The sequence below is a fragment of the Cydia pomonella genome, chromosome 2 (assembly GCF_033807575.1).
Source record: "Cydia pomonella isolate Wapato2018A chromosome 2, ilCydPomo1, whole genome shotgun sequence".
NCBI classification, from domain to species: Eukaryota; Metazoa; Arthropoda; class Insecta; order Lepidoptera; family Tortricidae; genus Cydia; species Cydia pomonella.
Window position 1 is genome coordinate 21,955,409 of NC_084704.1, and position 22,481 is coordinate 21,977,889.

Here is a 22,481-nt window from a genome sequence, read left to right on the forward strand (position 1 = left end):
GTACTGAGACATTATACAAATATGCCTTGGCAGGCGTATCGAATGTAGGACATTCATGATCCATGACCTGCGAAAACGTTATTGTATAATAAAAAAATTGTAATAATTAATTACGTGAATCTAATGGGATACGTATGGGATTCGCACCACGGTTGCATTGATGTTTTCAGGCGTAGGTTTTTTCTCAGCTACACTTACATAAGTGCTTAGCCCGGCTAGCGGCACGCCGTTGGCCGCGAGCAGGAGATCTTTGGGGGCCAGCTTGCCAGTCTTCCATGCTGGCTGCGGCGGGTATAACCGCCGGATCCGTACTAAGCCTCCTCCGCCGCACACTGACATGCCTAGGCCTCGGCCGTCCTTCTCCACTACTACGGTGAATGTATTTTCTGTAACAATATAGAAAAGAGTTGTAAATATCGCGTTCCATAAGTAGGATTATATAAGTACCTACTTAGGAAAAACGAATAATTTATAGGGTCAACATACTCAGTTCGTAAAATTATTGTCCACAGTCCAAGACTGCGCAGGAGTATTCATGGAAAAATAAAACGGTTGAATTAACCATTAAATTTCCGATTAATTTTGTCTGTTGAAAGAGACGATATTACACGACGCCGAATGAATCGTAAAGCTACTCCTTAAAATCTATCTTTTAAGGTACATCAGAGTAAGGAGGTACAGAGCCAGTATAAGCCGGGGATAATCTCCCAATGACATCATGGCAATACCTTTACAACATTAACGTTTGCTAAATACCAATACGCTTCAAGATTTAGATTTAATATTGTTTTGTGTTTGGTGTAAAATATGTACTTATTGAAAAAATTTAAAATGTAGTACAATACGTGTAAGAGTATTGTGTAGTGTACTAAACTGATCCCAACTACTTTAAATATTGATAAACACGCAGCGCCTACTAAAATCAATTGTGTGGACTTAACCGAACATGACTTTTCTTACAAGTTTTCACTTAACTCGCCTTGTTAGTAGGTATGTATGTATGTTAGTGTGGATCAAATCTTGAAAGCTAAATTAGACGCACTATCCAATTTCCGGTCAAGCTGAAAGTTTGCATACATATAAATTGGGTGATATTGCAATATTATGATGCCATGGAGCTGATCTGATGATGGAGACTGGAGGTGGCCAAGGGAACTCTGTAATAAAACAACGCAAACTAATTGTTTGGGGTCGTTAGAATTGTCTCGATAAGTATTAGTTACCTGTAGAAAGGAAAGTTAAGTCAGTGATAAAAGCTTGTACCTAAAATGAAATTAATTCCAAAAACTTATTTAAAAATAAGTTCATAGTTATCTTATTTATTTTCACATTTCATGTTTAAGTTGTACCTGCTCTTTTATTTGTGAAACCTTCCCTATCTACCACGTCATTAGTTCATAAAGTCAATTACATAAACCTACTCAAGCATACCGTATAACATAGTATAACGAGAAGGCTATGTATAAAACTTGCGGAGTAATAATTAATACGGTAATAACGAGAACCCTGCGCAATATTTAATATGTATTAGGTGGGACAACTTCAGTGCTGCAGCCCACATGGGCCCCGTGCATTTCCGCAACAGACCCAGGTGAGGCTTAAGCTGTCATGAGATTAAATGTGATTCTCCTTTTCTGTCAAGCTACAGAATATATACTGTCAAGTTCTCGAATGTTTTAGTTTTGTTGAATATTATAGTTATCATTAAATACAATGCGTCCATTTATTTGTATAACCACTTTTGACAAAACCAACTTTTTGACTGATCCGTGTGCACCTAACATTAATTTGTAGCCACAGAATTACTGCAAATATGTACTTAAACAAATGCGATGTAATTGAATTTAACCCTTCTGTCTATCTTTTTTATACCACAACGGCAAATAAGCGTGCGGACCGCCTGATGTTAAGCAGTCACCGCATGATATGAGCGCTTGCAACTTTAAGCTTATAAGGATTCATCCTTGCGAGCACCAGAAATCATACTCACCATCAAGAACACAACACTACATACACTGACAGAGTAAGCAGCAGTACTATGTGCTATTGGCTGTGTTTTTCTGTATGGTGGAGGTACTTCCACACCTGCTTCGGATTCGAGCAAGATGACATTTCGCTGTGCCCTACCTTTCTTTTGGTTGGACGTAGTTTAAGGATACACACTATCTATTTAAATTTTCAATGCGATGTAAGTACCTGCTTGACTTGAACAATCAATTTATAGTCAGCATCAAAAGTAGCGTATCAGACTACGTCAAAAGTATCTACCATTCTGTGAGAGTTAAACAGACAGACATACAAATATCTCTATAAAATGTATTTGTACACGTATAGTGGAGCCGTTAACCACGTATAGAACGATGAAATTTATCGACAAATCACCCCCCATACCTATGCTTTTTTCTGAACCATTTTAAAAATGCACTCCTTCAAAGTTTTATGTCGCCAAACACGACTGCGCTTAGTAAATGTACCATCAACTGATCAATTAATGAACGTCAACTTGGTTCCAAAGAATACTTGCCCGGCGCCCGAATGATCATTTGGAACTAAGCAATTTAGTTCAATGGACATTTTAGAAGGTCTTGTTTAGACTCTTGTAACTTGTGATATGTTTTAAGTAGCATTTTGATGTTACTTTTTAGCTGATATCCTGTACCATCATTTACCAATTAAAAAAGTACAGGTCAACGACCTCGTTTACGAAAAAAAAAATTACATTAACCGAGTGCAGTCGTGTTTGGCGCCATAAAACTTTGAAGGGCTGCATTTTTAAAATGGTTGAGAAAAAATATAGTTATGGGGGGTGATTTGTCGATAAAATTCATCGTACTATAAGAGGTTAACGGCACCACTATATAATACGTGTACACACACATTGTATACACAACAATGAAATTGTTGCAGATACTTTTGAACGCGATTTGTCGAGATATATCTCTATATGTATATAACGGCACCAGTCATGGGACATTTAAGAAAAAATTTGGAGTATTTTGATATTTCCTCGGCACCTGTAAAATTTCTACCACTTTATGCGTTAAAAGTTGAATGTTTTATTCGTCCTTTATGTTTTCAATGAATTTAATGATAGCTACTGCAATTGGTTTCAATATTATTAACAAATTAAAACAATGGTTTTTTGCTCTAATCACGGGGTGTATGGCGCAATTAATTTTAAATTAAAGAAAAATCAATGAAACATCAAACTTAAGCAGCTTTATGTCTTCTGTTCTGTGAATGGTAAAATGTTGCCAGAATTTAAAAATTGATGATAATTACTTATTTTAGAGGATTTGTCTATACCATCCCATTACTGGTGCCTGTTCCATTATAGGGGTTTTTACTATATGAATTTAGAAAAGAATACGAGGGTAGCAGATACTTTTGGCGCGTTGTTTCATGCGCTACTATTGATACTGAATGTACACACATTATAGAAAGCTTTTCATAGAAACATTCTTCTAGCTTCAACTAACCTCTTTTTTATTTATTTGGGCTCGTCTGTCCTCTCTCAGAAAGGGCACAATACCGTCATTATATTAACTTCAACTCCCCGAGCCAATATGAGCTCCCAAAACTCTTTTGTAGTGTATGTAGTAGGTAGCTATTACGAATGTCATTAAAAGCTGGTTACGGACTCGTGACCGGACAACTTTACTAATACGCCACCGACAGCTGCTGCACTCAGCTGTTGTCCTTCCAACTATTTGGCAATTGGCTTTTTGTTCTTATTTGTTGGAAGATAATATGGATATAATTTGACTACCTATAGATTAGCGTGTATCCAAATTTACACGAGTCGTCGTATCATCGTATAATATTCTTGGTCATAAACATTGGAATATACAAGATACTTATATAAGTACAAACAGCCAGCAATAATTTCGGATCCAGCTTAAGCGAAAACTAGCTAATTATATTACTAGATTTTCGACTTAAAATACGTGAGTCTCCAGTTTTAATATATTTAATGTCTGTATCTCACAGAAGTTTTGTTATTAGAAAAGTAGAAGCGCAATTGCTCAATTTCCATTAGATAAAGAAAGGTCACATTGATTAATCTCCATTGATCTTAACTAACAACAAAAACTAAAGCTATTTCCCAATAATTAATCAGGTTTCAATATTGCAAATGAAAGGAGGATGAGTGTCGATTCACGGTCAATTTAAGTCCCTTTTCGGCCAAAAACGGACGTTCGGAGCGAGAAACATGAATTATACATTAAGTCGGCCCTGCCACTCGTAGTCGAGAGTGATTTTAGTCATTTTGTACCCAATTTCCGACTATAAAGGAATTCTTTGTTGCCAAGGTCTATGTAAATAGTATCGCTTTATTAAAAAAAAAAAGACAATTTTCGGGACGAAAGCCTGTTTCGATCTTTTTATCATACAGAAACACTAGTTTGTAGGAAAACTGTATAATAAATAGATCGAAAAGGAGAGAAAATATTGCACGAAATCTGTAATATTTAATAGAAATAATTAGCTAATCAGTATCCATAGCATGATCGCTTTTACGTCCCACATAACCTTTGTTTTGTTGCTACCTTCGCACTCTTCGCAGTTCCAATTTTATTCTGCTACTGACACACAAGCCGCAGCGGGGCCGATAATGGGCGAGCCTAGGCGATTTCGGAAATACTCTACAAACAAACAAAAATGCTGTCGCCTGCGTTTGCGAACGGTCCACTGAAACATGTCTTTAGAATGGCTACCAGTAGTGACGGTGTTGGTGCGACTCCAAATAAACTTTTAAAATTCGAAAAAAAAAAACATTTCAATTAATAATTAAGGAGGCAACCAAAGGTCAAAGCCTCAATTCAGCATTGCGGCAGGTGTGTTGAGTAGCCGCTATAAGGTACATGGATTTGTTTAATCTAATTCTTGCATTGCTTAGATTTAAAGTCAGCTTTAGCGATGCATGAATTAGATACTTGACCTATTGAGAACGTTGTCTTACATTTTGAACGTGGCCTCGTTGCATTTGTGAAGGTATTGTCATGGACGTCTGGACCTCGATAAAACGTTAGGCAGCATAAAAAATAAATGGACACCCTGATTTACTACTTTCCTGGGCTTTACGGGCACTTTCTACCATTACTGTGCATCAAGCTTGACATTAAGAGTTTTTTAATAAAACAGGTAAAGCTTTATAATAAGCTTAGGTACTGCCATGGATGGTATACCGGATTCCTTTGTTTAACATAATGTAATGATTGTCAGATTATCATCAGTCATTATTCTGAAACCGTTAACTTTTTAGAAATTTCCTTAGGTTATCCTATAGATAGGTTAGATTAGGTTTGTTTTATGGCAATCCTGAAAAGTTACGCGTTTCTGAGGAAAACCAAATTATTACTAACAAAAATGCGGACGAACAATACATTATGATTTAATACTTTATAGGAAACAATAGGGACCCATGGTATACATAGTCCACCTGTCGTATTTGTCTGGTTCTCGTTCTTAACCGTTATCCGGATACATATTTAAGCGAACAAGCAACTAAAAGCCAGGAAGTTGGGAACGAAAAATAGGGTTTATGAAGATATTGACCGTGAACTTGTTTTTACTATTCACCCACTTTGTCCGTTCGCTTGTGTCGTCGTACTACGAGTACCTCGCCCGCGGCATCCTAGACCCGAATGTTTGAATAGTCCCGGCCTCTGCTCCAGAACACAATGTTCAAATGGATTTAGCGTAGTCTACCTACTTTCTCAATGTTTATTTGTTCTGTGTTTCATTCCAAGTCTTTTTTTTAAATGTTGACATTGTACATGTTAAAAGAGTATAAAGGAAAGGTGCACCGGTAGCCTATGACTATCAATAATTTTAGGTATTATTCCTTGTACATTCGCTTCGTTCGTTCGCTTATTCAGTTGAAATCAAATAAAGTATACTTACTATAAATTTCATTAAAGTGGTACGAATTCGAAGAGTACTAAGTATAAACATAATAGTTTAATTATTTGCTATTATATTCAGATGAACTCGTCATAACGTTCACTTAAACGTTCAAACTACAACTAATTAAGCAAGTTCCACTACATTTTCACCTCAGAGCATAATAATCAACTAACGCTAACTTGCTCTATAAACAATCTCTGTTAAGCTCGCGTGAGATATTTGTCTTTGCAACTAGGGACCGGCCTCCTGGATAGATATAAAATCATTGCCACAACTTTACCGATGTACATTATTGGCCTGGCCCTGGTAACAAGAAGAAAAACAGCGCGAAATAGAAAATTCTGTCGCCGATCAAGTGCCACTTATCCTATTCGTACTAAATTCTACCTTTTTCCATTAATTTCAAAATATAAAAACAAATAATAGCAAGCTATGAGTAACAGATTGAGTTACGTTGATGCCAACAAACAAATAATCTGTTTGTACATAAAGGATATCTTTCAGTAATTTCCAACAGTTTGTTCAAACAATTCCTACTCTTTTCAATTTTTTCTGTTTGTTCACAATGTTTGTTTAGTGTTTACCTTCGCTCTTGCAAATATTGTTTTGGTGAATATTAAATATTTGTTTACTATGTAGTAGTGAGGGAGCGAAACAAGTTTAAATAAGGCACTGGGGGTACCAAACTAAATTTAAAAATAGTATTTGGCAAAGATTTCACTTTGGTCCAAAGTTTTTGTCACCGACTGTACTTTTCTTTCCACAGGCAACTAATACTCATCGAGACAATTCTAAAAATTGGGTTGCGTTGCGTTGTTTCATCACAGAGTTCCTATGACGACCTCCACTCTCCAACATCAGATCAGCTCGATGGTACCATGATGATGATGATGTCCTCCCAGACATATCCGTCGACGGCGACATCCTGACAAATAAAAAAAAGCGGCCAAGTGCGAGTCGGACTCGCCCATGAAGGGTTCCGTACCATTTATGACGTATTAAAAAAAACTACTTACTAGATCTGGTTCAAACCAATTTTCGGTGGAAGTTTGCATGGTAATGTATATCATATATTTTTTTTAGATTTTTCATTCTGTTATTTTAGAAGTTACAGGGGGGGGGGGGGGGGGCACACATTTTTTCACTTTGGAAGTGTCTCTCGCGCAAACTATTCAGTTTAGAAAAGAATGATATTAGAAACCTAAATATCATTTTTGAAGACCTATTACCTAGATACCCCACACGTATGGGTTTGATGAAAAAAAATTTTTTTAATTTTTTTTATGACGTATTAAAAAAAAACTACTTACTAGATCTCGTTCGAACCAATTTTCGGTGGAAGTTTGCATGGCAATGTATATCATATATTTTTTTTAGATTTTTCATTCTGTTATTTTAGAAGTTACGGGGGGGGGGGACACACTTTTTACCACTTTGGAAGTGTCTCTCGCGCAAACTATTCAGTTTAGAAAAAAATGATATTAGAAACCTCAATATCATTTTTAAAGACCTATTCATAGATACCCCACACGTATGGGTTTGATGAAAAAATATTTTTTGAGTTTCAGTTCTATGGGGAACCCCCAAAATTAATTGTTTTTTTTTCTATTTTTGTGTAAACATCATAATGCGGATCATAGAATACATCTACTTACCAAGTTTGAACAGTATAGCTTTTATAGTTTCGGAAAAAAGTGGCTGTGACAGAATCGGACAGACAGCCATGACGAATCTATAAGGGTTCCGTTTTTTGCCATTTGGCTACGGAACCCTAAAAAGGGTCTTAACTATTATATTACGTGCACGATTTTATGGGCGCGAACGTGGCTTGCAAATCCAAAATTGGTTTTGAAAGTCCGGCAACTTTTTAAAGAACCGTGTATGTTTACTGGAAGCGTGCAAAGCGGGTGGTGGGGAAGCCGGAACGATCACAGCGCTTGATGTGGCCAAATATGGCAAAAATGCTACGTGTGTTTCTGTCAATTCCCATACTATTCCGTTATTTTGTTCACGATTTTTGCTTTGAAATCATATTTAAGATAAAAATAGGCCACGATAGCTGATAAATGGTAAACTGCAATATACTGGACGAAACAATAATAGTAAACTTTATATATAGGTATTTCCAACATCGAGCTAGAAATTAGGCTTTTATATCATATAGTATTATTCCAGGCTTACCAACGTAACGGCTAAACATTTTATCTAGTCTACGTCAATGCAGAGTTTTGCTTGGACGTTAATAAAATAGTATATGGCTACAGTGTACCAACATTAGGTAATTGTAATATTAGTTATAATGACAGTTACTGAAAGCCAGAAATATGGAAAGTAGAGTTAAGGAACGCAATCTCCATAGGCAGAACTTATGTAAAAGTGTCCAGTGGTCAGCTATAAATAATAGTTCCAAATCTCTCCAGAGTAGCGCTAAAGTAGCTAAGAACCTAGGCGTTATTGACGGAGTGAAGTGCGCTGTCTATGACTTGTTTTTTTTTTTCAAGTATTCTAGGTATTGTAGCGCCACCTATTTAAGGTTTTTTGATGACACTTTTTGGTATTTGATAAAATGACCAAGGGATGAAAGGCACTCATTTCTGTCGAGGTAATTTGGCGCTCACTGCGTTCGAATAAGTCCGAGATTGAAATGGTGCTTCTCACCCAAGTTAAGCACTCTACTTTTTATTTCGAATACGAGGAAAGTACTCGTAATACATATGTGTATTAAAAAACATGACAAAGTATAAACTTGCGTAATTAGTACTTCTTAAGGGTACTTTCAATTAACTATTAAGGTAAAAGTACTCGTAATACATATGTGTATTAAAAAACATGACAAAGTATAAACTTGCGTAATTATTACTTCTTAAGGGTACTTTCAATTAACTATTAAGGTAAAAGTATCGTTATTTATGGAATGGGGAGTTTAATATCAGAATGTAAATTGTCCAACAAATCCATTCAAAATCAATTTACAATTGCTTATCGTAAAAAACTTTAAAAAACGCACTTGGAATGTAAAATGCTCTAGCCCAGAAACGTCACTTTCTGCACACTTCATAGAACAACAATGACCCACTTTCAGAGTATGAGAAATAAAAAAAACATAACTATTCATAGACACATTGCCCTCCTTTGCGTAGCGCTGTCTGGTGAAAAGTAGTGGCTTTTTTATACGTCGGTGGCAAACAAGCATACGGCCCGCCTGAGGGTAAGCAGTATCCGTAGCCTATGTACGCCTGCAGCCCCAAAAGAGTTACATGCGCGTTGCCGACCTTAATACACCGCACCCTCGTTGAGCTCTAAAAACCTTACTCGCCGGCAGGAACACAACACTATGAGTGGCCTAGCCATCGATGAGTAATATCAAAGATCACTCAAAGATATATAACTCCGTATTCCTTTTGGTAAGTAATATAAATGCTTACCGGATGTTCTGCTTTAAACTCCTGCAACTGCCGTGCTACAGCATCTAAGGTAACATTGAGGTACTCAATTCCAAGTGCATTTTGTGCTATGGCCTTTTATGATACTGATGATTTTATGATACTTTCAAGTATAAAACCTGTGAAGAAGGGCAAAACTTTTATACTTGAAAGTATCTTACGTATCCCCAGGAAGAGGATCACGAAGTGGGCCATCAAAACATAATGAAACATACATTTTTTCATTGAATTTGTAACGAAACAACGACGAAGAAAATGAACCGAATAATATAAAATACACAGATTATTCTATTTTCAGTAAAGCAAAAGTCAAGTGTGTTTAACATTAAAAACGAAAAGATTCCGCACATTGGTAACTGTATTATAGTAAACATTTTTAAGGAATAATCTTTATTTTGTTGAGCTCATTATTTGACAGCTCCCTAGTAGTTGCAAACGCTAAGCGGCGCTGCCTTCGTGCACGCTCCCAATAATGAACACTGGCCACTTATAAAAATTAAAAAAATTAAATAAAAAAGTATTAATTCCTTATGTGGCGGTTAATTTGTATCGCAATGTGTCCTATAATTGATGTCGTGTAATTGCCTTTACTATATGCATAATATATGTGACGCACGTTAAAATTGGCTCGCTAAAAAAAATATTGAAGAAAGATCATTTTTTTTTTTTTACCAAAATCATAACAATTGGAGGGCTGATATTTTGCATACTTGCTACTAATATAAAGCCATATCATCAAAAACAAAAAATTACAAGCCAAAACTCGCTGGGGGCAGATTAACTTCGCTTATCCAGGCATAGCTAATAGCGTCCAGGACTCAGGGCAAGTTAAATAAAAGCTTGTAACATAGCAGTCGGCTTATCGTACATGGCAACATTAGTTGTTGTAGAAACAACTTAATTCGTAGATTCTATTATCAAAGATCACTTTTGATAAGATCAATGGATGAAGATAGGGTCTGTGCGGAAAGAGAAGAGTCGTGGAATGTATGGGGCCCAATACATTCCACGACTCTTCTCTTTCCGAACAGATTTTTTAAACAAAATGTCAAATTGAGAACTTGATTTAATTATTTAGAAGTAACTTACACTTACATATCATTGCTTTGAGCTTTACAATAAATATACAATGTACGGTTTTCAATGTACGCTTAAGAATCGTTCAATGTAATTACCACTCAGCTATAGCCAGTAAAAAAAATGCAGTCAAATGTAAGAGTTTAGCTGGATGTAGAGCGACCGTAGATCCGGGTGAACAATAGTTGTTTGCACTAGGGCTGTCAACCGCGAGCTGGGCACAATCTACGAATTGAGCATTGTTGTTCTCGAACAATTTGTAGCCTAGCTATTGGCATTGTCAGATGTATCTTTTGTGTCTAGACTAGCCACGTATTCATTTTTGTTTATAAACTTTGTTTCGTAATGAGTATCATATATTTTCTGGGATACTTTCTTTACAGAAATTATTTATAAACAATATTTGTAGTAGAGCTGTTCTAAAGGTAAGTACTTTGCGTAGCTCTTGAGCATACGCAAAGTTCGTTTTTGCTAACTGGTGCTTTTAACATTAATAAAAAAATGGTAAAATCATGGTCCATGACTATACCATACAGTTTGGTTGCCAAAAAAATGTTAATATGAAAAATTTGAATTTTTTATTTCATCTTATGTGTATTACTTATTAATGTTATAGCAGCAATAGAAAACAAAGTGTCACGAAATTCTAGCTATCTACCGGGCAGCGTAAGCTTAATAGGTACATAATAGGGTTTTCTTAGGGTAAGGAACCTTTGAAATCATCCAGTGTTTTTTGTAAATAATTTAAATCATTATTTATCAAGTAATTTGTAATTAAAGGATAAACAGAAAAAAATACCACTTCGGTAAGGTTCGAACTACTTCGAACTCGTGACCTTGTAGACGTATCTGCAAACGATCGGTGGGTACCTACTACAGGATGATTCAGGAGACGTGAGCAGGATCAAGCCTGCATATTCGGTAAATTATCAGCATCTGTTTCGTACCAGTATTTGTGAGATTAACGTTAATTTAGTTTTTACTGTTCAAAAAAAAAGAGTTTTATTTTATTTACGATATTTATGGTCACCCTCTTTGTTTTATCCATAATAAGTGACAAATTGAATGACATCGGAGTGTGGTTACTTTTATAAAATCGTATGTCACTCAAGTGTGACATTTTATTTTCTTCATAATCAAAGTGCTGTCATAACGGTTAAAGAGGTTTTATCTTTGTTAATTAAGTGTTGTAGGGTGTCCATGATTGTAGATAATCAAATTTGTCCTTAAGAAAAAGTTAAATAACAGATAAAAAGCGTGATTGTTTTACTTAAATATGATGGTGAACGATTCATTAACATTTACTGATTGTGTAGGCTTAGTCCAGCTCACGTCTCATGAATCACCCTGTATAAATTTAAGATACGAGTACGTATGCATAAAAGTGTTGTAAGGATTAGCACATTGTTACTGGTGAATTCTTAATATAATTTGAGACTCCCGCGTCGATAAAATAACATTCTAACGGTAGATATCACTATGGGCCTTGCTGAGGCGTGTAAAGAAAAGAAAGGAATTTAAAAAATTGCACTCTTTTAATAAGCGTCGGTAGTGTAGTTGGTTAAGAGCTCCCATCCAATCGGTCACTAGTTCGAATCTTGCTCGAAGCATTGAATTTTTCAATTTTCCTTTTTTTTTAATGTAGTATCGTTTGCAGACGTACCTGCTGGGTAAGAAATAGTTTATCTTTAAGTAGGTGGCAGCCCTAACGCTAACGCGTCTCGGTAGCGCACGCGCACGAGTTCAACGATCGCCCCCCACCCCTACCTCCACTCACCCGTTGACCGCTGGTTTTCCAAATATGTATGTATTCTATGTCGATTTTGAACTTTAATAACGGAGCGTATATACTATTGGTTCTCACGTGCATATGTCAGAAAAATATGAGAAAAAGTATGAAATCAAAAGATACTTATATACATTGCATCCCTCCCGTAGATATACTTATTTAAATTAAAAAAAGTGATACCAACATGACATAAATGTCTATACGTTTCCCTTGCACTAATATTTGGTTACCTCCACCATCAGGGCCAACAATGAATTGCCCACGTTCATATTCCCCATCTACAACTCGTCACGGTTTCCTTTTGAGATGTTGTATATTACTAAAAAAACACGAGATCAAGTCATTTATATTCTTTTTTTAATATTGATGGTAAGTCATTTTAAATAAGTTCTATTTGGCTTACTGAACTTTTCAGATTCGTTTGACCCTCGGGTTTACAGCGTAACGTAATTATTGTTCCATGTAATGCAACAATACAATATACAGGTAAAAATAATAGGAGATTGTGTAGCGGACCTTGGCAGGCAACCAAGTGTACCCGCTTCGGGAATCTGTCCTGAATGGAAGTATTGCTTTTATCACGGCACGTGTTTGTCACAAATTACATATATGCTTGATCGACCGTTTTTAGTCTCTCATACTTCGTTTTTATTTCATACTAAGACAATAGAATAGAATAGAATAATATTTATTCAGACGAAACAATTATTACAAAGAAGAAAATACATTAACAATAACAAGATTTAAAAAAGAAACAGTGAAAGTTGAAGAATACAGAACAGATAAGGATGTGAGGCTGAAGTGGTCAATCACAGGTGGATGGATGTATCCTAAATATTAACCTAATACTTGATGGAAATAACTTGCATATTTGGGAAATAGGATGAAGTAACAATAAATACTGAAAAGCTAAGTACCTCCTATGTATCTACGAGTAATTGCTTACATTCAGATTTTAACATTACCTTATACATTTCAAGCAAGCTTTATAACTCAGAGCAACTACGACTCTTTCATTTTACACGCTAAGCCAACGTGCTCTATACGCGAAGTTGTAATCCAAGATCGAACTTAAAAGTTCAACAAATCATGAAAGCCCATAAACGTTGTCCTATTTACATATAAAGCACCTAACGCGGCTGTAGCGTCAGAACTTGCAAGAATGGGCCTTATGGGTGCGGTATTAGATGCTATAATGACTGCATTGTGGGTGGACCTATCGCGTGTTCTGGATCAGTACCCACCGCACAGTGACGTGATTGCTGGCGCAGTGCATACAGCTAGCCATCGATATCGGTAGAACGGTATTTGAACTGCAAACTACTTTGTACGTACTTCTAAGAAGTGTGTATATAATTACATGCCGGAGTCATAAAATGCACTAATTAGGTAATGAGTGTCAGTCATTACTGACATGAAAAAAAGTAATCAATTTCGGATTTAATTCAGACCCTTGTGTACAACCATATTAATTTAAGGATTGCAAAGAAACGTATTAGACGTACGGTATTAGGGTAGGTAGTGTGAATTTCACAAACAAGTTGGTTACGGTTATGGTGTATGTACCGCGTGCCACCTGCCACGCGCTTGTTGTAATCTTTAGCGTACACCGTCTTATAATAAACGTAGGCCGAGTGTATAAGGAACAAAGTTTCGTTTCCGTCCAGGCGAGGCAGGGGAAATTTAGAACAGATGCGATGTTACGGCAATAGGGAAAATGCGGTGTTGAGGGTTTCAGCAGGTACGACGTAGCGAAATTGAGACAATAACTCACTGTTTGTACTTTATTAAATTAGCATGGCATTCTATGCTTATACGGAAAATGTATACGAGTATGTAGGTATTTTGAACCGATTAGCTGATGACAAATATCATGCTAATTTGTATCGTAATCTTGTTAATTTCAATTGACATTAGCATAAATTACCTACGGTTTAGTACATAGTTAGATGTCACAACATAGAGGTGATACATCAATAGTTAAATATTGCAAAAAATATATATCTTAGCATTCAATGACGTATAATAGTAGAAAGTTTTGTATTCTATATCAACGTTAGCATTTAATTCAATAAAACGGAACCCTTATATTTTGAATTGGTACCATCGTCTCGCTTTTATCATCGCACCTTTCGCCAACGGAGCAAAGCTCCCACTTAGATACATATACAGATTGATAGTAGTATTTGGAATGAGTTACTTCTTGAGGTATTTCCTTTGCGTTATGACAAGGAGTTTTGCAAGAAGCGGGTATTCAGAGTTTTCGAGGGTCGGCAACGTTTAAGTGGCTCTTCCAGCAGGCAGCTCGTTTGCTGATTATCGCATTAAATAAAGATGGTTTACAATAAACGTTTTAATGCGCTGGAGAAGTATGATAGCACTTAATAGTAGGCATATTTTGTGTTTCCAAGTGCCAGTTTCCGCTGAAAATCTGATGTTTAAACAATGTTATTTTTCAAACAGTTATATAGGTACCGGGAAATAACCCTCCCTTATTGGTGGGAAGGTATTCTCAGGGGAAATTCAAAGACTGCAAGGCCGGTAGCTCATTAATTAAGGTATCATCTGGTAAAGCGAGTATTAATGAGGTTTGAATATTACTTAAAGTGCTAAAAACAAATTTTCATTTATTGGTAATTCACATTTTATTTGAATTTATGTAACATAAATATGCACTACGATTGAATGTCTTGTCAAATGTAGACAAATATTGAATAAAAATAAAAAAAACCCCAATGAGTAACTGAATTGTATGAGGTCACAAATGGAATTATTTTAATGAAAATATTAATAAAAAAAGCGGCCAAGTGCGAGTCGGACTCGCCCATGAAGGGTTCCATACCATAATAAAAATTTTGAGTTTCAGTTCTAAGTTAAATCCCCAAAATTTATTGTTTTTTTTTTCTATTTTTGTGTGAAAATCTTAATGCGGTTCATAGAATACATCTACATACCAAGTTTGAACAGTATAGTTCTTATAGTTTCGGAATAAAGTGGCTGTGACATAAACGGACAGAAAGACGGACATGACGAATCCATAAGGGTTCCGTTTTTTGACATTTGGCTACGGAACCCTAAAAAGTGACCTAGGCCTCCAGTGCCCAAGGCCTTGCTCGCTTTTTCATTCGTATATGACATTTATTTCAGTTTAGAAACTGAATTGAGAAACATCTGGGTTGCTGCAACGCCATTACACTTGTTTTTACAAGAATCTCAAGAATATGAAAATAAAGAGAAAGTAACGTAAAAATAATACTGAAAAAGTTCAGCAGACTAAGGGTGTGTTTCGTACAGTTAGCATTAAAGAGATATAAAAGTGGTTAAATAAAGAAAAACTTCATTATTTCTATGTTAACAAAGATGTGTATTTGGCTATCATCCTTAACGAATGTTGTCTCTTTCAACATTACTCAGGACACACAACACAAACATACTGACACACATACATACACCACAAAAATTATAACACTGTCCGTAGATCGGTAAAAAAATAAGAGCTCAAATAGTAGCGGTCTGTGGAGTCGGCTCGAGGTGTCGATCGATTCCGGTGATGTACGTGCTGTCGCCCTGACAAATTCCCGGTCCCTCGTGGCTTTAGATGCACAATTTCTTGTAGAACGATCAAGTCGCCTGGGACGTGGATATAACATAGCAGATTGATAGTCAAAATTTATCATATTTTGTCAGTCGTCATTTACCAAACCTAAAACGTTTCAAATCAACAATTTTTCGAAGCTTTCAGTTGTTGTTACATGAATAAATAAATTGAGATGTAGAGGAGTCATTAATATTGCTCTAAAATAGTCGATTTTATATAAATGTAAATTTTGATACATTTTACTGCAATGTAGTTAATCTCATCAAAAGTTACGTAGATTATAATAAGTATAATAATTAAACAGCCTCTGCAAATGCGGTTGTGTTATATGTTAGTGTAACGTATCGTACAACGAGAATAATTGCTAATCGTGTTAGTTGCGGATTATTAGTAGGCATAAATACATGCTTCTGCTCATATACAATCTAATAGCAACATTACAACATCCCGTATGCGTAATTTATATTTATATCAATCACATATCGGGGACCACATTCTCAGAAATATTACTCTCTCTCGACTTTGAATTAGAGAAAAAATAGAGTGATTTTTAATCTTTCTAAATATTATTCTAGGTCCCCCTTAGAATGAAACAAGTTTTCATGATCTGGGGGCGATTTATGAATTTCGATCGCTCGATTTCGTGTTCTCCCTTTGATCTTGTCGATATTTGAGTGACGAAATCGAGCGCTCGAAATTAAAATATCGGCCCCCTGATCTCTAACCCCCCAAGTGTAAATACAGCAACATTCAGTTACTGCAAAAGAGTAAATTGACAGAGAGTATTATTTACATAACAGTACCCCTAGTGTAAATATTTTCGACAGCGAAACGTGACGTACGCGTTTGCGTTAAGTGTCATTTTGTATGAGATTTTTGACTTTCCAAAACGTCCCGCTTGGCGCGCTGTTCAAAAACCCATACAAAATGAGACTTAACGCAAACGCGTACGTCACGTTTCGAAATCGAATTTATTTACACTAGGGGTACAGGAATAGGTAGTGCGAGAATTAAATCGATCTAAAAACATACAGATATAAAATTATAATACGATAACGTCGATAACTATTTTTGGACAAACCAAAAGTAAAATATTATAAATCATTATTTGGCACTTTTATATTGGTCAACCCTGCCTTGGCGTTGGCGCAGTTTGTGCCTTTATGAAAACTCGGGGTACCTATTTATTTCACAGAAGAGACAACCTGTAACCCTGTATGGTTAGCAGAGCTTAGTACCCCTGCATACAAATATGTATGCAGGTGATAACCTAAGTTTTGCTGACTGTACACGCGTCTCATGAATCTTATTATTTTTAAGGTTCTAAATTATATTTTCTCTAACCGGCAGTCGAGAATCAATCAATTCACGACTTCGCCTCAATCATCCGTCAAGCTCAATCACCGTAACGCCGTAAATAAGTTCGTCTCAAACCACAAGATCCGAAATGCTTAAGGCAAACGGGACTCCATAATTTATCAGCTTTTGTAAATCGACTTGCTCTATCCGATACCCATCGCGTGAACTGGCTCGGTAATACGTTCGCGGAGAATCGATAATGTGTTCAATAAAAGATATCAGTAACAGTCGAGTAATAATGACGCCTATGAATAAACCATGTCCAGAGTAAAGTGCAGTGTACGCACCTTGCCATTATATAGGTTTATTCCGGTTTTTGTTGGACAATTATTTTAACGTAGAATGTAGCAACGCAATTTTTGGCTCGAAAGCTCAACCTTGACGTGATATATATATATATATATATATATATATATATATATATATATATATATATATATATATATATATAGTTATACTTCTCGAATACTTTACGGCGCTGTTGATTAATAGATCCCTCTCGAAGGAAGAAAAGAAATCAGGCAATGGTGCATGTATTTTAAAACCGAGAAAAACTTATAATTTCAAATAAAATAAAAATGAATACTACTTATAACCATAAAGATAATACTCACATATACAATTATACATACTTAGTTCTTTCCTTCCTCAAGCAATGAATTTCCCACTATCCCAAATTATACCATTATATTATACCAAATTAAGAGTATAGGTAAGTGTTTTCGAAAGTAGCATATAACATTTTTATTTCACTAAAATTACATTGACACACTCTATTGTAACATTGCCCTTAAGCAAACGTTGCGCTGTACCATTTTCCCGATATTTATGAAATCCTCCACCACCCCGTGTTTGTGTTGCTGCGCAAACTTGCACAGGGGTGTTGATGACTCTGCGCTATCAAGCTAGTTTTGCACATTTTATTTCATAGAAGGAACGAAGATCACAAAGATTTCCGCTTTCGTTAATTGAAGAATACCTAAGCAAACTTGTTTACGAACAAAGACCGTGTGTTCGTTGCTCACACACGTACGTGAAAAATAATTAAAATAAACGAATCCAGATTGCAGCTGTCTCAGCTGTTTCAAGCACCTATCTCAATGGCAGCGTTATCGAGCTCAGCGGCTAATGAAATTCGTAGCACCAGGTACGATCCGAAGCGTGGATTACAGCAATTATCCCAGCAAGTTTACGACTGGCGGCGGTTATTTCGCGCCGGTGCGACCACGACACAATCCTCTTGACGTATTTGTATAGAGAAATACAAACTTATATTTATCTAGCAACGAATGTGTATACCTAGGTCAGGGTACTTGAAAGTCTCCTCTTCAACTGGTTTAAGTATCTGCTTGTAACTTTGTCAAGACCCCACGCAACTCACAAGCTTAAAAAAGGCTTTTAATATTTATCGTTATACTACTAGGCCCGCATTTTCTTTATTATTGTTCCATGAACTACTTTTGGTACAGACAGCTAAAAACTTAAAAAAAACTTTAAAATGCTTAGATATTTTTGCATAAAAAGACACACCCAAAATGATACAATGCAACCTGGATGAAATTAAGTCATCAAATATCTTAAGAAAGTAGGTTACCCGTAGAATAAATAAATACACAATGAAATAATGAATATGGATGGTCATTAAATTAAAACAGCTTACGTTCTTTGATCACAAACTTTGTAACAAGTAGTCTTAAAAACCATTATTTTCTCTAGAACATCGTGCAGATATTGCTTTGAGTGAACAGCTCTCAAATGAAATGCATTGTGCATTATTAGGTATCAGGTTTAGAGCCTACACTAATCACTAGCTCAGTTTCAATAGTAAGAGTTTCGCAATTCTAGAGTTAACAGAAAAGCACAGTCCTTGCATTAAGATTCTTCAAGCGATTTTCGTGAAATTTTGTTAGCAGATTCGATAGTTAGATAGAATTTTTCTGGCGCTACGTTTTTTGGAAAATGTTCGAAATGGCGGAAATTGACAATAAAGGACTTAATAAGTAAGGTCTATGACGCTTAAGACCATTGTGAGTTCGTTGTGATAATTACTCAAATAAGTATTTTTTATTTTTTTAAGCTTGTCGCGGGATCTACAGCTCACAGGGCCACGTTACTAGTTTATTTGATATTTATTTTCTGGAAATAGGACCCTGCGATACATTTAAAGCTAATACTTAGATATAAGTAAGTATTTGCGCCTGCAAATTAAGCTCTTTGTTCTATCAATTTGCGACACATTCATAATTACGCGAGAGTTGGTTTTTGGTAATTTCTAAAAGGTGATGGACATTTCTCGAAGAGCTTATTGATTTAATCTTATTAACTTACATTATAAACGCAGTGGCGTATATTAACTATACTTTAGAGGCTAAAAATTCAAGGATTGTCGGTCATGTAGTTATAGACGAATAGGCTGTTCACACTGGCTTAGAGAATTTTTTTCTAGTACAAAACACTTACTCAAAGAAAATACTAGCTCATCGCTACTCGTTTCTCGAGGACCGCCGCCTCCGCGCGCCGATAAAATATACGAGTATCTGCCTAAAGCTAACATACTTTTTGATTTCTTTGCTTTTTTTTTTTGATAGTATACTTATTGGTTATATAAGCTTGGCGTGATAAGAGATGTATTATTGAAATTGGGAAAAGAAAACAATCAAGGTTGTGTACGCTTTCTTTAACGGTTTTATCTACATCCATATCATGACCTCCCTATAATACATTCAGAAACGATAAGCTAACCTATATTAAGAAACCTGTATCTGTGGTGGCATCTAAGACGAAAGTGCACTGAAGGTCCCGCGCGAAATATTTTGACACAATATGTTGTATATCAACTACAGATATGCTCCTACGTTTGATATATTTTTCGAATTTTTAACCATTATAAGAGTTGGAAGCTGTTTTTCTCGCCATATTTTTCGAATAATCATAAAATCGAAAAAAGTCAAATGTATAGTTATAGCTATGGTTTAGTATAGTTTAGTATCATAGTTATGGTTAATATACATCAAATCAGGTAAAAATATTTTCCAGAATGTCAATATCTAGAGAGGAAAATGGGAACCACGTTTGTATGGAAAAGCGGCCGTCCCCTTTCCTCTTAACATTTATTTTATGATATCGATAACTGATACTTTAATTACATTCAAGAACATCTCGGAGGAACAAAGCAATTTGATTTAACCTCTATTCTAATATTATCAGTCGAGGTGACGTTTTATTGTCAATTGCAAACAATGTTGTGTGTTACTTGATATCGAATGACATGTAGACGATTCGGCAGTCGGCCCTCGAATCTAATTGTCACTGAATTAAAAAAAAACTAAGGATGCGTGACATGTGAGAAAAACATTTTCATTTAGCTACCGCCCATCGAAGTTCAGTATTTTGTAAGTATAAAAAATGTTTGTATTGTTGTTTATAAGCTAGCTAGAGCAATAATTTCGTGTAAAATGAGCGATAAAGATATCTCGGATCCACCACCTCAAGTTCTGCGAGAGAGCAATGATGCCCCAACACCGGCTGTAACATGCGGTTCTTAAATAAATCACAGAGAGCTTATAATATGTGTGTAGATAAAGCAGTGTATTTAACTGCACATGGTTAGGCATTAAATAACTCGTGTGAGCCTTTTATACAACTCGCTTCGTGTGTTTCATAATCCAACACTCGTACTTTAATGCCTTTCATTATGTAGCAGTCACATTAACTACTATTAGGAGCAAAGTATGAAACCCAGTATAATGTAAAGGAGCGTTGTACCTAAATGTTAAAAGTCATGGAACGGCCGCCTGCGTGGAGCATGAAACACGTATGATTGATCTGCACCCGCCCATCGATCCCATGCCGCGTAATTAGTGCGCGCATTAGCGAACCTTGTTATTGTTACCTAATTCACAAAATGTATCGACTTGACTGTAGGCTTGACCTCGTCCCTAGTATAATATGACTCGAAATTCGAAGCAACAATGCTTAAATCTGAGATAATACTGTTAGGAAAATCTATTAAAAGTCTAATTGTCTTATCTTAATTCTGTTCCAATGTTATTTATCTCAATTTTCTTCCGTAATTTCAGCTACCTACGCATGATATTGTGATGATTGATGACGTACTTACTTGATCAGAAAAAAATTTAGTAGCTTGGGTTATAAAAAGCAAACTGTCGACTAACTAGGAATTTCTTATCAATGAATTTTTGACTTTATAAGATGACAAGTGTGATTAAATAAATGACAGTATGAAAAGATTAATTGCCAGTCAGATTCGATACAAAATAAGAGCAAAATATCAATGAACAGACATATATATAATATCAAAACTGTAATAGTGAATTATTAAATAATAAATATAACTTGTTTTGTATTAATTTTTATTTAACTTTTACATCCATATTGTAAAAAAAAGGTTTTTTACAATATGGATGTAAAACCTGAGATCAAAGATAAATAAAGAAAATATAACTACCAATATGAACACATTCCATAACAGCTATCCATAGCATAAAGAGTCTTGAACAATACGCATCCTATAATATCGTATCCCATTGATCTCGTTAAAGTTTATCCGTCTTACTGAAATTAAGTATAAAGAATCTCAATTACAGGTTAAATAAACAACCTTTAAAGCAAATCTGCTGCGGCGTTCATTCAGAGGGTCAACCGTTTGTGATTGCCGTCAAGAGTTCGAACAAAGAACCACTGCAAGGTTCAGGGTGTACAGAATGTTCACAAGTCGACGTAATTAATTATGGCCACTAGATGTTTAATTAAGGAACCGTGGACGCCTAACAAGTTTTTACCGGGAAAAATAGCGCCGGGTGAAGGAACTATTACCCATGTAGGGTTCAGTAGCGATTTGAGCAAAACTCTAGTTCTTAGATATGGTTTTAATTGAGGTTTCTTAGTTGATTGATACCCCAAGTACTATCGATAACTTAGCGATTGAAATCTACATATGTGCTTTCTAAATCTGCATACATATAAAATAAGTATGGGCATTGGAATTACGCAAAATTTTTGTTTGTTTTTAAGCGTGTTCGATGTTTTACTATTTCCAAAAACTTGTGAGACTGTGAAATATTTGTTTTCACTGCATTACTATTTCGGTATATTTTTTAACAAGGAACCCTGAAAAGAGGGCTGTTAAATTAAAACAGAAAATAAATATCAAAGGATCTTTTTGCTGTAAAGCGACGGGAGAGTTTTGAGCCAAAGGATTTTTTAAATAAATAATTTATTTTCTTTTGCCTTAAGTTTTAGCGTGTCCTAATAATTCGTGCGAAGAAAAATATTTGAAACCAAT

At 35.6% G+C, this 22,481-nt stretch overlaps 1 protein-coding gene across 5 annotated transcripts in view; it reads right to left on the reverse strand.

Annotated features, from left to right (window-relative positions):
* The window catches only part of LOC133534624 (uncharacterized), a 139,635-nt gene that overhangs the window by 35,011 nt on the left and 82,143 nt on the right, over positions 1-22,481 (reverse strand). For all 5 annotated transcript variants that reach the window (XM_061873832.1, XM_061873833.1, XM_061873829.1 and 2 more), the window contains exon 4: positions 199-386. In XM_061873832.1, the coding sequence (XP_061729816.1) occupies positions 199-386 (188 nt within the window). The remainder of the gene's footprint in view (positions 1-198; positions 387-22,481) is intronic.